Here is a 16,406-nt window from a genome sequence, read left to right on the forward strand (position 1 = left end):
TAGCAGGTTGCTGACACATGGTGGTGTTAAGGTGAATACGTTATTTACAGCAAGAAGCGGGGCACACTTTGAATCAGGCACAAGGAAGTGGGCAGATAGTTCTTAATGAAACACCATTCCCTAAACCTGCAGACACCTTCTGAAAAGTATACAGTGTCTCCTCATCAAGTCTTAAGGAGGCTAGGATAACAGCCTTGTAGTTTATCCCATAATAATGGCATCCAAGTCATTACTACGCCTTCTCCACAGCTGCAGGGCACACAGTGCAGGTTCCTGTGAAGCTTATGAATAAAGCTTTAATTGACAATGCCATGCCAATACATTTTAATTACTGTTTCAACAGTATAATTAAGTTTTGAATTTATACTCTCTTATAACCATAGAAGTTTGCTGAGCCGAAGAACCTGATACCGATGTTAAGAAACCTACTACTTGAAGCAGTACACAGGGTAAAAATGCCACTACTTAAACAGTATCAATGGTGCTTGTACAATAATTTAAGAAAATTAATTGCCATACATTAGGAGGGCTGTGCCTTCAAAAGCAGAAGTTTCTCTAAACAGCTCATAAAACCTGGCCACCACCAGCCCCGTGATATTCTGGCATCTCTCCCCTGTATGTCCTCTGATGAATGAACCCACCACTTCTTTCTTTGGAATGCTGCATCTCACTTGGTCCTGTTTCAGTATTTCAGACTTTGCAGCTCAAAGTGAACAATTAATCTAGTTTTCTATGGCAAAAAAGAAAACTGTCCAAACAGCAATGCGATTCTGCCTGCTCTGCAGAGATATTTTAGATTCTTTCTTTCTGGGATTCTGAGTGACTCGGAGAGTGTGTGGAGTGAGGAATATTAAATAGTGATTTGATGCTGTGCTGTAGCACTCTGACTTTTCATAATGCAATAGATCTACCTGTTGCCTGGATGCAGATATTTCAGCTTGAAATTCCTAATGTCTGCTTAAAGATAGCCAGTGTGACAGCAATGTCATCACCAGGAAGCCTGGTAGAAAGATTAATTCATGGCCTATACCAATGATATGCTGAAGCTGCTCTCCTCACCTGATTCCAATTTTAGTAAAATGACAGAGAAAGGGGCAAATGTGCTTAGAATTTATGTCAAAACTTGCATCTCGAAGAGTTATACTGAAATACAGAGGCTCATTTTGGTTTTATGTTCATATACGCCAAGCTTTTACTTGAATGGAAGATATAGAATGATTCTCATACTAAAGACTTCTAATTAAGGGATTCTTTTTATGACTGAGAACGGATATCAGGCTACATCAACAAGAGGGAGATCTTTTAATGGAGAAAGCCCTCAATCTTGTAATGTAACTGGTTGGGTTTATAGTATAACTGTAGAGCTACAGTCAAAGGTTTTCTTGATTTTTCTTTGCCAGAAGCCAAATTAAAAAAATGTCCATTTTAAGAAGATAAACATAAATTGTAAGATGTAAGCAGACATTATTTCTGGATATTAGTCTATCTAAATTGTATGTATTTGATGGACATAATTCCTTGGGATTAAATACTTTGCAAAAAGTAATTTAGAAAATGTCAACCACAAAGCAAAAACACTGACATGCACATTTGTAACAAGTCATAGTAACTAAAAATTTTTGTATGGTTTTTCCTTAGTTTGTCTAACTTTATAAATCAATTCAGTTCAGCAAATGGTTTGTAAGCTTCTGTCTAGTGAGAACATAAGCCCAAAAGCAGTGATGAGCTTTATTTTTCCCTCTAAAAGGACAAGAAAGTGTATACTTCAAAACACAAATTCAAAAGCCTCTCTAGAGCTAACAGTGATTAGGAGATTAACTGTTTTTCATTTCTATCTCACTAACTTTGAATGCAAACCACTAAGATGATAACAGAAAGTCATTTTCCATCTTAGCTCACTGACGTAGAGTGACCAAGTTCATGGTCTCAGGCTATGAGGATGGGAAGTCAAAGCGAATCGGCACACTTATTTAACCAAGATTTGTCTTGGGGAATCACATCCAAGATGTAGTTAGTGGCTTTATGAACTGGAAGCAGAAATGGATTCAAAGGTATGGGGAAGATGAATATAGTTGAGAATGCAATCCCCGTGACAGTGCACCTGTGCACTGCAGGGAGTTATTTTTTAAATTTTTTTTATGTTTTACCACCATGCTGTGTGAAAGATTGCATTTGATGTCTGATACTTTCACTTCCAAGACCCAGAATGAGAAGAAAGACAGTGAGAAGGGAGTAATAAGGATAATAAGCTAAATAAAGAAAAAAACCTGGTCTACAAAGTGTACTGTTGGTGAGTAGGAATCCTGAGTAAATAGCATTGATTGGGGGAGAAACAAGGCTGCTTCTTTTAATTTTTTGGCCACACTTCACAGCATATGGGACCTTGTTTCCTGGCCAGGGACAGAACCTGCATCCCGGCATTGGAAGCATAGAATCGTAACTACTGGACCATCAGGGAAGTCCTGGAGGCTGTTTTCTTCATTGAAAGAGAGTTAGAAAATGTAGGGCTCTGGATCACCAGAAGCTTACAGAGGAACAGATAACATAAGGAAGGGAAAGCTACTTAATGCTACATTCGTTTGGTAGTAAAAATAAGGCAACTTAAAGACACACTTGGGGTCAAATGTAAACAAATACTTTGAAATTGTCTGTGAGAACTGCTGGATGCTGTTGACATGGTTTTCTCTTGCTGATTTGGGTCAAGTCAGTGTGATAAATGTTGTAATTGCTTGGTCATCAACATTGTCTTGACTGCTCTACTCATCAGCATCACTGCCTAGATAAAGCAATGAACTAGGGAGTATGGACACTCACTTCTCTGTTACCTTCTGCTGCCTGGATTGCCCCACTAGTCCTAAAATCACCCAGCAGGTGTGGGCCCTGAATAGAGGAATGGAACATCGAGCCAGCACAAGATTTCTTAACTATCGTCAGATGGCACATCACCTTAAGGCAAGCATTTATTAAATGACCATTCTAAGGCAGTATGTATTTCACTTAGGAGCAAGTAATGAGACATGCACCTCCAAAGGTGAGTGATTCGTCTTTGAAAATTAGACATTCAAAGCAATATCATCTTTAATTATTTAGAGCACAGTTTTTCCAACTTGATGCTATTGACATTTTGGGGATACGTTTTTGTCATAGGGGGCAGGACTGTTCTGCACACTGCAGGAGGTTTAGCTACATCCCTAGACTCTATCTACCAGATACCAGTAGCATCCCCCATCCTCTGTTGTAACAATCAAAAGCTATTTCCAGACATTGTCAAATGTTCAATGGGGGGTAAAGTCTCTCCTAGTTGAGAACCACTGATTAAGTATTATCAAAGGATAATATCATTCTACATACTGCCCCTATATTATTTTCTGAGGTAAGACACATAGAAAGAAAGCTTTGGTAATTATTTAAAATTAATATCTGGACAAAATTTGGAAAACAATCTAGAGTTTGGTAATGGTATAGTTTATGAGGTATAGAGAACTTCCAAACATTCATTTCATATTGAATATGTCTCACTCATATGCGAAAGCATACATTAATTTGCTTTAACTGTGTCTGCAAAGGACCTGTAAAACCTTTCTCAACTAGGTTATTTTTCTAAGTTTTCTTTATAATTGTGCCAGAGAAAGAGTTACCCGGCATTAATCAAAATCATGCACTGAACAATGATGAAGGACTAGGATGAAGAAATATTTCTCTTAGAAATTCCTAGAGGGAAAACAAAAATTGATTAGGAAAAAGTTCACTGAGTTTTGCTGAAAGATGAAAAAGATTGAAAATGAGTAGAGGACATAAAAAAGCAATTATTTTTTTTTTAACATGGTTTGTCTAGGGATATCAACTGTTTAAGCCACAGCTGTGTTTCAAATTCAGTATCAAAGGTATTTAGAATATACGATCTACTGAATGGTATAAAATCCTTTAAAAAATTGTGTGGAACAGAATGGTTAAATGTACAGTTATTTCAGAAAATAAAATCTAAACAGAATCACCAGAGTAGCACAAAGATTTCATGCCTCCAGTGTATGTGTAGCTAATCTTTCCTTTTCATAGTTATTTCTAGAATTCTCTTGTTAACTAATTTTTTAAAAATAAATTTTATACAATTTTCAAAGTATTTGTCTTTATTCTTGAAGACTCCATGATCTTATTTAATCCAGTGTTTTTTATTTGCTAAAACAGTTCCTGGCTGACTTTTTTTCTATTTTGCTTATTATTTGCAAATATTCCAGGGGTCAAGTATCCATACACCATTTTCCTCTTCCTGTTAAATTGCTTTAGCTATGGCTTTGTGGCAATATAATTCATGGAAAATGGGTAAATAACCATTGTATGTTGCTTTAAATACTGATAAAATTAAGTTAGTATAAAACTTAGTGATCTTACTATTTTTTAAACGTACCTTTATAAATAATTAGAAGATATTCATTTACAGAGTGGCTTTTATGAGGGAGCATGTGACAAAATAGAACATCAGGCAAAACTAAATGAATAGTTTGACGTTCATGATCTCTGTCTACCTCTAGAGCACACAGGTCAACCTGAGACTGACCTAGATCTGTGGGAAGTTCAGTGATTCTCTAACTTACCTTGCAATCACAAAAAGCACACAACTGACTCCTAAGCAGGCTAAGAGGACATACATCCAAATGTCAGGAGACAGGGGGTTGAGGAAGGAGAAGACCCCTGGATTAGTGCCATTGGGCTTCCGGTAGAGAATGCTGATGCCTAGGGTCATGAAGGGTTTGGAGAAGTCGATGACTTTTTCCCGCACGTAGGTGATGGTAAGAGGAGCCACCGCCAAGTCAGCCTTCTGCAAAAGCAAGTTTGAAATTGTCCCTTTAGCTGTCTAGCTTCCGAGAGAATGTCTAGACTTTTCCTGGTTCTCCTGATTCCTATTCTCAACTCCAAAAACTTCTCACACGTGAAGCTTCTATGATGATTGACTCTGACATTAAAACAGTTGACTTACACAGTTATGTTTATGAAATAGTATTTGTTACCAAAGAGAAACCAGAAGGTGTGAAACACACACACACACACACGTATATATGTATGGCAGGTGATATTTAGTTACTAAGTCATGTCTGATTCTTTCAACCCCATGGACTGTAGCCCACCAAGCTCCTCTGTCCGCAGGATTCCCCAAGCAAGAATACTGGAGTGGGTTGTCATTTCCTTCTCCAATATATATGTGTTGTTGCTCAGTCACTAAGTCATGTCCAACTCTTTGCGGCCCCATGGACGCAGCTCACCAGGCTTCCCTGTCCTTCACTATCTCTCAGCCTTGGCTCAAACTCAAAAACATATGTGTTAAACTCAAATATATATGTGTTCCACACACACACATTCTGAAACTAAATGGAGGGGGAAAAACTGCAGAAAAATATCTTTAAAAAAGGACGTGTGAGAAAAATAAGAAATGAGCAACTTGGTCATAAAATTAGTTGATGAGATTTTGCTTCAAGCTGCAAACTTCAGAACTCCTTATCTAATCTAAGAATCACTCACGTTTATTCTTCAGTATGAAGGATGAGCCCATAAGTTTTTATCCTCAATTTTTATCCCTGTTGCCTCCTAAGTAAGGAAACTACATTTATAGGTTGCTTTCTCCCACTTTTTAGGTCATTTTTATGATTCAAAAAAATAAAATACATCTTCTGACTCTGACTCAAACATCTTTCTCTTTTCATTTACTTCTCATTATGCATTTTTTTAGACATTTAAGACCACAGTGTAGGAGATATATTTTTGCTTACATGATCTATAAGTTCCTTGACCATTCCATTCCACTCTCCTTTGTCATTCTGAGCTCCATATTTGCCATCAGCAACGAGTTTAACATCATAAATGAAACCCAGGATGTTTGACAATTCCTTCAATAGATCCAGGCAATATCCTTCAAATCTGTCATTTCCATACAGGGGCTTATCAGATTTCCTGTACATCACATAGGGTTCTTCCTATATGAAACAAATCACATGTGAAACCCTGCTATAATGAAAGGCAGAATTTACTTACATGAGCTCCAACAACAGCCAGAAGATATAAAATATTTGAAAACGGATTTTAAGATTTGAGAATACTAAAGAAAGTCACTTCCCTTTCTGCCTTTACTAAGCTCATCTTTTGTACATCCTCTATAAATATAGAACACTTCATATGTTACTTTCTCTCCCTCTTCTCTCTTTGAGAGTTTTTTCCCCTCCACTGCTGAGGGCAGAACTGTGAGTAAACGGTGTGATAGAAACAGGATCACGTTTAAACTTTAGGTCTAGCCAAGAAGGCAGTGGAGGATCTGATGTCTGGCTGTCTGGTTTCCAGCTATGCCTACACCTAAGCTTCCAGGGCTAGACCCGCCTACCCTCCTGGCTTTTATCTATGAGCTTCACCTACTTACAAAAAGAAATCTAAATCAGCACATATATTCTCTTGTTTTTCAAATTTCCTGTCTACTAAGTACTCTAAATATTTTAATTTTCTCATTTTTCAGCTAAATTGCATCTCAGTTTCACTCTTCCCTTATTATCTACATATTTTTCCTGGCTCCCTTCAGGATATCTTATTCAAAGACCGCTTTGATGTCCCCTTTCATCATCAGTTACGTTTTCTTATTTGAACTCACCTCAGAGATCCCATTTGGTAAATTCTTTGCTTATATGATAAATCCCCTGTCCTATGAGGACATTTCCTTACAACTACATATCTCTAGCCTTATTAATTCTCATTTGACTAAGTAAAAATTTACTTTATTTTATAAAATCAAAATAGTTACTACATTACTGATCCGTCCTGTATGTTTAGGCTTATCCTCAAACAAACTGATAGAAGTAGAAAACTCTATATTTCCATGAGAAAGTTGCAGAGAAACTAGTCACCAGAAAAAAACATTTTTGTTTTGGATGAACGATTCTCGGAAACTGTTTCAGAAATAAATTTCACATGAGGACTGTCCAAAAGGTATGATTTTAGAGGCGGCCACTCCTATTTATTTCTTGGATTGCGTGTGTGCTGAGTGGCTGAGTTGCTTTAGTTGTGTCTGACTCTTTGAGACCCCAAAGACTGTCCCCCACCAGGCTCTTCTGTCCATGGGGTGCTCCAGACAAGAATACTGGAGTGGGTTGCTATGTCTTCCTCCAGGGGATCTTCCTCACCCGGCGACTGAACCCACAACTCTTATGTTCTTGCATTGGCAGGTGGGTTCCTTACCAGTAGTGCCACCTGGGAAGCACAATTCGTGGATTAGGGAGGAGCAAAGAGGGAGGAAGAACAGTCTGTGAGTGAACAGTGGCTGGATGGGGCATGATAGGATTGCAACAGAGAGCAGGCTTTTAAAAAGCAGTTAGGAAAGGACTTCCCTGGTGGCTCAGACGGAAAAGTGTCTCCATACAATGCAGGAGACCCAGGTTCGATCTCTGGGTTGGGAAGATCCTCTGAAGAAGGAAATGGCAACCCATTCCAGTACTCTTGCCTGGAAAAATCCCATGGATGGACGAGTGTGGTAGGCTACAGTGCATGGGGTCGCAAAAGTCAGACATGACTGAGCGACTTCACTTTCACCTTTCTTTCAAAAAAGGAGTACAGTTAATAAAGGAGCAGTACAGAAGAATGAGCAGGCCAAGGAGATTTTGGACACACACAGCAGTGAGCATCAGCTGGAAGAGAGACCTCAGTTCCCTGACCAGGAGTCCTAATTGCTAGACCACAGAGTCCAGCAACTAGGGCCTAAATCCCCAGTCCTTGCTTATGTTGACAAGAAAGAATTCTGATGAGGAGGTGGCAGGTAAAGAGAAAAGTAAAATGTTTATTGGAAAAGCAGAGTGCAAGCGGAAAGACGTACAGGTGAGCTCTGCAAGAGAGGTGTGCCTTTGGGAAGTTTTTATCCTTTATGAAGGGATAGTTTTTCTGAGTCTTTGTCTTCCCACAGGCCAGTTGTGTTCTCCACCCCCACCTGCTCCCCAGCTAATTTGTCTCAGGACCTTCTCCTAGGTGCGCCTGGAAAAGATGGATTTCCATGCAAAGGCATCTGGGAGGAGAGAAGCAAGACTTATTATGGCCTGGCATCCCCTGAATTTTGATCCCCAAGGAGCCTCTATGCACAGGTGTACTGTCTCCCTTGCCCCAAGGACAGGGGCTATGTGATCTCTTGATCCTTTACTCAGGCAAGGTTTAGTCCCTCTCTGTTCCTGCATGATTGCTCTCCTAATGTGTCCACAAGAGACAAAGCCTGGGTATTTATCCCTGCTTCTGTTGTTACTTCCATTTCAGAGAGCAAACTAGGAGGCTGTATGTAAATGCCTAACCTGGAGTCCACTGATCTTCTGTCTCAGGCAATGCAAACAGGAGGCTAGTTTTAAGGGTCAGGCCTGAAGCCCATTTTTCCTGCCCCATGAAATATAAGCAGGGGTGCACGCATGGATGCTAATTTGCTTCAGTTGTGTCCGACTCTGTGGGACCCTGTGGACTGTAGCCCTCCAGGCTCCTCTGTCCATGGGATTCTCCAGGCAAGAATACTAGAGTGGGTTGACATGCTCTCCTCCAGGGAATCTTCCTGAACCCAAGTCTCTTACATCTCCTGCACTGGAAGGCAGATTCTTTACCACAAATGCCACTTGGGAAGTCCCGTAAACAGGAGGCTGGTTATAAATGTCTAACCTGGAGCCCATTTGTCTCCTGCCTCAAAAGCAACCAACAGGGATGGTGGTAAGAGTAATAGTGGGATGTCGACCCTCTGTGCTAAATTGCTTCAGTCGCATCTGACTCTTTGCGACCCTATGGATTGTAGCCTGCCAGGCTCCTCTGTCCATGGGCTTCTCCAGGCAAGAAAACTGGAGTGGGTTGCCATTTCCTCCTGTAGGGGATCTTCCTGACTCAGGGCTCGAACTCAAATCTATGTCTCCTGCATTAGCAGGCGGATTCTTTACCGCTAGTGTCAACCAGGAAGACCCACAACCAACATAATTAGAGGCTAAGGCAGAAGGGAGGAAAGAGTGCTCCGTGTGTGCAACGCAGGTAGAGTATGGAAGGAGGATCAGTGACAGGAGAGATGCTGTGGCTGTGAAGGACAGACGTTCTGACAATACCATTGGGAAGCAGGGGAAGACATTTCCTTGCATCTCTTACTCCATCTACCTCCCTGGTCTTTTACCAGAATCTCCCCTTGGTTGAAACCAACCAGCAGCCAGACAGCAAGGGTAACCATCTGGGTAGGACTAGAGAGTGGAGCCGAACATTGCTGAGCATGGACTGGAGATTAGAGAGCTTCAGAACAACATTGAAAGTGGATAATTCAGTCCACTACAGATATATGTAAATATATGCTTTTAGTGCCCCAATTAAAACAGACTTTTACAGACAGAGGTGTTGGCATGAAAAAGATAGCTGAGGAACCCTTCAAGGTCTAGAGTAGGAGTTTTGATCAGATACCCTGGATTCCACAGACTCAACTTACCAGAATGGTGGTGACGATGAGTGTTCGGTTGGCAAGAGAATCGGTGATATTATTGGACCTGTCTTTGTTGCCATCCGTCATGTTAAGCCCACTGTTGGAGTTCCAAATCCCAATCTACACAGAACACATCACATCAGAGGCTGCTGGACTGTCAGTGACGATGCTTATGCTAAAGAGAGGCCCCTTCTACATCAGGAATGGGTACAAAAGCTCATAGTCTGGGAAGAGGACACCAGGGCACCATTACAGGGGAAGCTGCTACATGTGGGAAAACGAAACAATGGAAGAACAACTGCGTATGTGGAACAGAAAATCTGTGCTATGTAGAGTGCAGGTATGGGAGGTCTTTTTAATTTATTAAGTTCAATGTTCTTTTCTAAATTAAGAATTAGTAAACGAGTATCAGATTTTCTTCCAATACGTATTTGTTGAACACTGACTTATAAACCAGGGATTCTTCTAGGCACTGGAGGACATAGCAATGAACAAAAGAGACAAAGACTTCTGCTCTGGTGGAGCTTACATTAGACTGATACAGATCTTATGTTGCCGAAGTATTACCATCAATGCCTTTAAAACTTATGAGAAATGAGACGGAGGAGGCAGGATGGACAGTGAAGAAGCTGGGCATCTAAAGGGGAAAGATAAATGGAACAAAAAGTGTGGATGGGCAGGAGACCACGTTCTGTGTCCATCATCGAGGAACTAGTTCTGGGTAAGGGCGTCTCCCATGGGCTCTGGTAGAGCTCTGTTCGTAGCTCCCTTGTACCTCTGTTAACGGACCTTCTTCTGTTCTTATCATCTATTTATCTGTCTTCTTTGTTCACTTGACCATGAATGCCTTTAGTGAAGGTATTACTTCTATTGCTTATTGATCTTTCTGTCACAGAAGCAACCATTGTGATTGGCAGTCAGTGAAGCCTCTTGTTCTTTTAAGAAATGGTAACCCCAATTTCCACCCATGGCCACCTCACTCTTGGGTTATTAGAGTCTGTAGAAGTAGATTGATTTGTTCTGCCTCTAGGGGCAATCTAGGAGCAGGGCCTTAGGGAACTGGCTGTTTGTCTGAAGTCTTTTGGAAGCATTTGCTGACAGCCTAGTGAGGTGGAATGCAAACCTGATTGCTGGGTGGCCTTGGACAAGATGCTAACCTTTCTGAGCTCTGGATCTCTACCTATAAAATAATTTATAAGGATGTGGAGACCATCAAATGAGTAAATGTCTGTGAAATTACTAGTATATGTTAAGAGCTGCATGAATGTTAACAATAAAGGAATGTTCACAATAAAGGACATAAAAATGGTCGCTCCAGTAATTTCTTTAAGCTTGCCCTGTTATGAAAGAACTTGGAATCATTAGTAAAATCCCTTTTCTTTGAAATTTATAAGCTGACAAAGGAGCTATGAAAAACAGGGACAGTTTAGGAACACCAATACTTGGATGCAGTCTGCAATGGACAGGGTAGACCCAAGCTTGATCTCTAAATATACTCTTCCATTGGGAGGACATTTGGCTGGCTGGACAGTGTATGAGCTTTTCAGATGGACTCTTGTCCAGATTCTAACTTTGCAATTTACCAGCAGTGTGATCATGGGGAAGTTAATTTCCCTACCAGTAAAATGGAGACAATGGAACTTTTCTGATGATTAAATAAAATTTCACCTGTAGAAATGTTAGGCTTCTTTCCTTTTCTATTTGCTTACTTTGATTTACTGCCCAAATGCAGCAGCTGAAAATTCATTTAGCTCAACAAATTTTATTTTTAGAAATATAAATTCTTTGAGGTAGTTTCAAGGATTATTACAGATTTGTTCATCAGTGTGAACTATTTGAATTTCACTGTCTTCTTTTTATACTTAATAAGGGATAGTTAGATAGTGAAATAAGGAGACAGGTCTAGGTAAATGGGGTTTGGGGGTAGTTTTTGCATTTGAAAGTATTTTGATCCTGTCTGCAGAGAGAGTACTAGAGGTATGATTAAGCTGTAGGATAACACCTTTAATGACCATTCAGTCTTTCCAGGATCAAGTGTAATATCCATCACTTAGAATGCATGAAACACATGCCTGCTGGTCAAAGAATCTTTGCTTTTCTTTGTCTGGCTTTGAACTCAAGAAAAAGGGAAATTTTTTTTCTTCCCTCTCTTCTAAACTCCACTCCTCTTCTCACTTTTTTGGGGCAGGGACCCTTGCTTCCAGGAAATATATCTCAGACTAACTACAGTAGGGAGTCTATGAATTTTTAGCCAAAACTATGTTTTAGGTTGTAAACAGTTGAATTCTAACTCTATGAAGACTGTGTTTCAATTGGGCCCTTGCTGTGTCTTTAATTAAACCTTGACTTAGGCACTAGGGAGAGGGGAACCTAATTTTTAATTAAATATTGAAAGCTGGAGGAAAAAAACTGCATTTTAGCCAATTTGTTAAGTAGTGAAGTGTGTTCTCAGTAACTCTTATTTCTATTAAAGTCAAGTGTTTAAAAGACTTACACTAATATTTGAAATGGCATGGCTGATTGGCCTTGCAACATCACTCTCTTTTAAAATACAGACTTGAACTTGTAGACAAATACATCCCACAGCTTAACATCTGGCTTTGTTTCTTTTACCAGCCTCACTAAAAAGTGTGGAAGGTATGATATCATTGCTGCTGCATTTATAACCTAATGAGTCCCAAAGTACCAATCAGTGTAGACTTTCCTCCATAAAATAAGAAAAAGAAGAAGAATTTTTCCTACTGTTGGTGTGACAGAAGTGTCCTCAAATCTAGACTAAAAGAATATCAAGAAAAAGTAAAGATCAAGCGATTCATGGGAAGTGGAGAGTTTACATATGAGGTTTGAATGACCTCAGCCTTGTATTTTCAAACTTTTTAATCAGCAAAGCAAGTAGAGTGTCTATGTTTGCATACAGGGTTATGTGTGTCTTTTAAACCAAAGTTGTCAACTGGCTTTACCTTTTATTTAACTGAAGTAAAATAACACATTAACAAATGTTTCTTTCTGAAAAAGCAAGCTCCCATGATTCATCCGTGCTGGGAGGTTGTTGTTCGGTCACTAAGCTCTGGTGGGAGGGCTTCAGTTAACCAGGTGCCTGGATATTTAGCATTTCAGTCCTGTCCTCCGACTTTGGAGGATTGCCTCGAAGAAGCAGAACCTTAGTTTTCAAACTGTACAGCAAAAGTGGTCAGCAGTAATTTACCAGTGAGAAGCAGTGGAAGGTGGATCAATTACTTGTGGGGAGGAACACTCAAAAACTAAATAGTCTGGTCCTGTCTTCTCTCACTTTGTAAACTGGCATGAGGGAGCAGTCATTTATCATCTAGGACAACAAAGGAAAGCACTTGAAAATGAGGACTTAAATGCAATTAAGCAAGCCCTTTTAAAAAAAGGTAGTGTGACAAAGGGAATGCTCAGGAAGTGACTAAGATCCATCTCTCAAACCTGGTGTGTGATTCATGTAAACTCAAAATCCAAAATTGCTGAGTGACATAAAGTATCTAGGGGAAAGAGGTGACTCTGTTTCCTGTATGATGAGTTTTATAAACATATATTTTAGTGATGAGCTTTGTAAAGACCGCCATATCCTTTTCTTGGAAAGAACTTCAGGCAGACTGTTCTCGACTGAAAAACGTAGGCGTGTAGAGAAGAGCTTTGGAATTAGAATGCAATGGGGTGAATCCTTCTGCTGTAAGGTAGAATCTTGTAGGGAGAGGACAGTGTGTTGGTTGGGTCTCAACAGGTCTCCTGTGCTAGCGCTCAGATTACTGCAAATTGTTGATGAGCAGTCATAACACAAAATAGCACACCACAGTATATACAGCTTGCAGCGTGGCAACAATGGGTCAGCAGAAGGAAGAGGCACAAAGGCATGGAGGAAAGCCAAGAAGTGCATCCTTGGGAAGTGGGGGCAATTATTGCAGTTTAGTGACAAATAAAGGACATTCCCCTCCCCTGAGAATAATTTCAGGACTTGGATTTCATTCCCTAGGATATTTGGTTTGAATTAATTCAACATTGCAGAAAATGCCTGGAGTCTCAAGCTGGATTAGTGTAATAAGCTTTTTTCTGGGTACCAGTTAGGTTCATCTGTGTATTAGCATAGAGGAGATGGGATTGTCCTCCTTGTGCCTTTGGTAGCCAGATTCATCAAAACTTAAAACAAGGTTATTAAACCTGTGCTTATTTAAACTTAAAAGCAGGACATTTTGGAGCTCATCTGAGTATGCTCCAAAAGGGAGGAGACAAGGCTTCTGACTACAGGGAGAAACTGTTTACACTTCCTGTGACTTAACTCATAATTCAAAAGATGAAAGCGAACCTGACAAAACTGTCCAAGTTGAACAACCTGGAGTAATTTAAGGTCCATATGTCAATCAGCAGGTGGTTCAGCAGTGGTTCAAGGGAGATAGATTGAAAGACAATGTTTGCATATCACTGGGACGTTTTCCTGATCAGAATGTTTGTAATGTCTAACTTTTGCGTCTATAATAAATCTGTGCACATTCATTGACAACATAATACCGTACAATAAGCTGTGAAGTAGTAGGTGCTATGATTTATAAGACAATCTCATTTCCTTTGCAAAATCTCTAACGTTTTTGTCCTCTGGAAACTGTGGTTCTAAAGCAAATTATGAAACAATATGTACTGACAAGGTTTTGTTTTTCTGCATAAAATGAAGATGGTGTGTAATAAAAGGGAATTTCTGAAAATGGTTCATATATTTTGTGGTGGTGACATTGAAGGAGATGTCCCGGCCCCTCGGAGCCTTAGCCTGTCTGACTAGTCTGATGGATCAAATCTATTTTATTTTTTCCCCCTTAGGGAAAAAAAAATATTTAGAGCCAAGAAAGAATATAAATGGACCAGTGTCTGCTTCTGTTGCAGCTACCTGCTTTTAGTCCTAACAGGGACTGGTCCTACCCAGGAGAAACAAAAATAATCTAGAGGGAAATATTTAATCCATCATTATTTAATCCACCTCAAGTCTGTTTCAATTGCCAGGCAATGTTGTTGAGAGACAACGTATTCAGTCACCCATGTTCTCCCTTTAAGTGGAATTTCGCCTCTAAACTGCAATTGGAGAGCTACTGGTCTGACAAAACTGGAAGGATGCAGGCTTTTCCTTTGGTATTTTCCACCCCACTCCCAGATTTCCTGCAGGTTTTCTCCATGTACAAACCTTCTTCCACACTTTATATAAGTGTTTAGACACTTCTCCAGCAGCCTTGGTTTTCAGAGGGGAAAAATAAAAATAGCACTTAATTAAAATGGAGCATGGAAGCCAAAAGGCATCATGGCACGTGAGTGCTAACAGAGTCACCCCCCCACCCATTGTTTGGAATCTTGAATGTTCATTCAACAGAAAGCCTGAGAATAGGTACAGGAAAGACATGGACCAAGTACTTGAATCCTACAGAAGTTACTTCTTGGTGGTGGAACCTGATTTTCACTTTTGCTTTTGCATGCCAAAAAAAAAAAAAAAAAAGGCAAAATTTTTTCAAATATGCACACCTATGCTGCAGAGCTTAAGGTCTTCATCATTCCTGTCAAAGTCATTTATAACCAGATTCAAACAACACACACACACACACACACACACACATTATTCCTTAGTGAGAAGAAAGTGTGCTTATTATTCTTTGACTAGATGCTTCTTGGCATTAGAAACTTGAGTGAAAGTGAGAAAATAGGCTTTTTTTTTTTTTTTAACAGTTTTCCTTATGGACCCCGCACGAGGCTAACATGAAAAGATTGGGCATTTCCTCCCTTGCCGACTGAGAGCGATAGGATGGCTCACTGCCTTAAGGCTCAGTCAGCCTTCTCAGGAACTGAGCCCAAGTCTCCTGAAGAAAGAAAAGTTATTGCAAACAATGAAGAGTTGAGAAACAAATTGAGAAAACACTTTCATCTAATTCGATTTTGCCTTTGTTAGAAAAACACCACTAGAATGTGCACAATATTGCCGTGTATGCATAGCTGGGAGAGCATAACAGTAGCTCCATCTATTTCATCACAAGCCTGAGCCAAAAAGATGTTTCCTTAACAGACTTTCTTCCTCCTGCTGTTGGGTCTGTCAGTGCAGTGGAGAGGGAGGCAGAGAAGCATGTACAGAGAAGCAGACATTTTCTTTTAAAAAGAGCTCTTATCGCCTTTTAGTCTCCAACAAGTATGATTTTCTTCCCTTTTGTTCCCTGCAGCCCAGCGTCCACATTCCATTACAGAAGTTAGGTGGGTGCCTTGTGCTCTGTCAGAGTGCGTCAAACTAACCGAAGAGGGAATCAGAGTGAAGAAATGAGAAAGAGAGAGGCAGAGAGGAAGTGAGAGGGGCAAAGAGAGACGGAGAGAGGAAGAGGCAGAGACACATGTGGAGAGAGAGACAGAGGAAGAGAAGAGATGAAGAAAGAGGGCATTTTTGCAAGGGGAAACTTGCGTGACTAATATGGATTCTCAAAGTTGTGGACTCATTATTTTCCTCAAGCTCTTTAACACTAGAGACTACCTTTCACATTCAGCCTGATTCATCTTTCTTTGTTTTAAACAAGCTATTTGGCAGTGGGGCAAATGTGTCTCAGTGGCTTCCCTGGTGGCTCAGATGGTAGAGTCTCCCTACAGTGCAGGAGACCTGGGTTCAATCCCTGGGTTGGGAAGATCCCCTGGAGGAGGAAATGGCAACACACTCCAGTATTCTTGCCTGGAGAATTCCATGCAAGGAGGAGCCTGACGGGCTACAGTCCATGGGATCCCAAAGAGTCAGACATGACTGAGTGACTTCCTTTTTTTATTTTTCCAAATGTGTCTCAGTTAACAAAAGCAACAAAACAGAAATGGAAACCTTATCTCATTTAAAAAATCACCCCCAAAGTAAAACATTGTTCCCAGAGATGTTCTTTTACATTAAGCATAACTTTTTGTCCACTAAAGTGAAAAAAAAAACAAATAACAAAGAAGC

General features: G+C 40.1%; 1 protein-coding gene across 4 annotated transcripts in view; it reads right to left on the bottom strand.

Annotated features, from left to right (window-relative positions):
- The window catches only part of GRIK1 (glutamate receptor, ionotropic, kainate 1), a 473,915-nt gene that overhangs the window by 49,505 nt on the left and 408,004 nt on the right, over positions 1 to 16,406 (bottom strand). For 2 of the 4 annotated variants that reach the window (XM_010855821.1, XM_010855820.1), the window contains exons 9-11: positions 9,455 to 9,568; positions 5,763 to 5,966; positions 4,593 to 4,816 (exon numbers count right to left, since the gene is read on the bottom strand). In XM_010855821.1, coding sequence (XP_010854123.1) covers positions 4,593 to 4,816; positions 5,763 to 5,966; positions 9,455 to 9,568 — 542 coding nt within the window. Of the gene's footprint in view, positions 1 to 4,592; positions 4,817 to 5,762; positions 5,967 to 9,454; positions 9,569 to 14,636; positions 14,682 to 16,406 lie in introns of all 4 variants that reach the window. The other 2 variants (XM_010855822.1, XM_010855823.1) reach the window with 2 other exon arrangements.

Source organism: Bison bison, unplaced genomic scaffold (assembly GCF_000754665.1).
Source record: "Bison bison bison isolate TAMUID 2011002044 unplaced genomic scaffold, Bison_UMD1.0 scf7180017864368, whole genome shotgun sequence".
Lineage (NCBI taxonomy): Eukaryota > Metazoa > Chordata > Mammalia > Artiodactyla > Bovidae > Bison > Bison bison.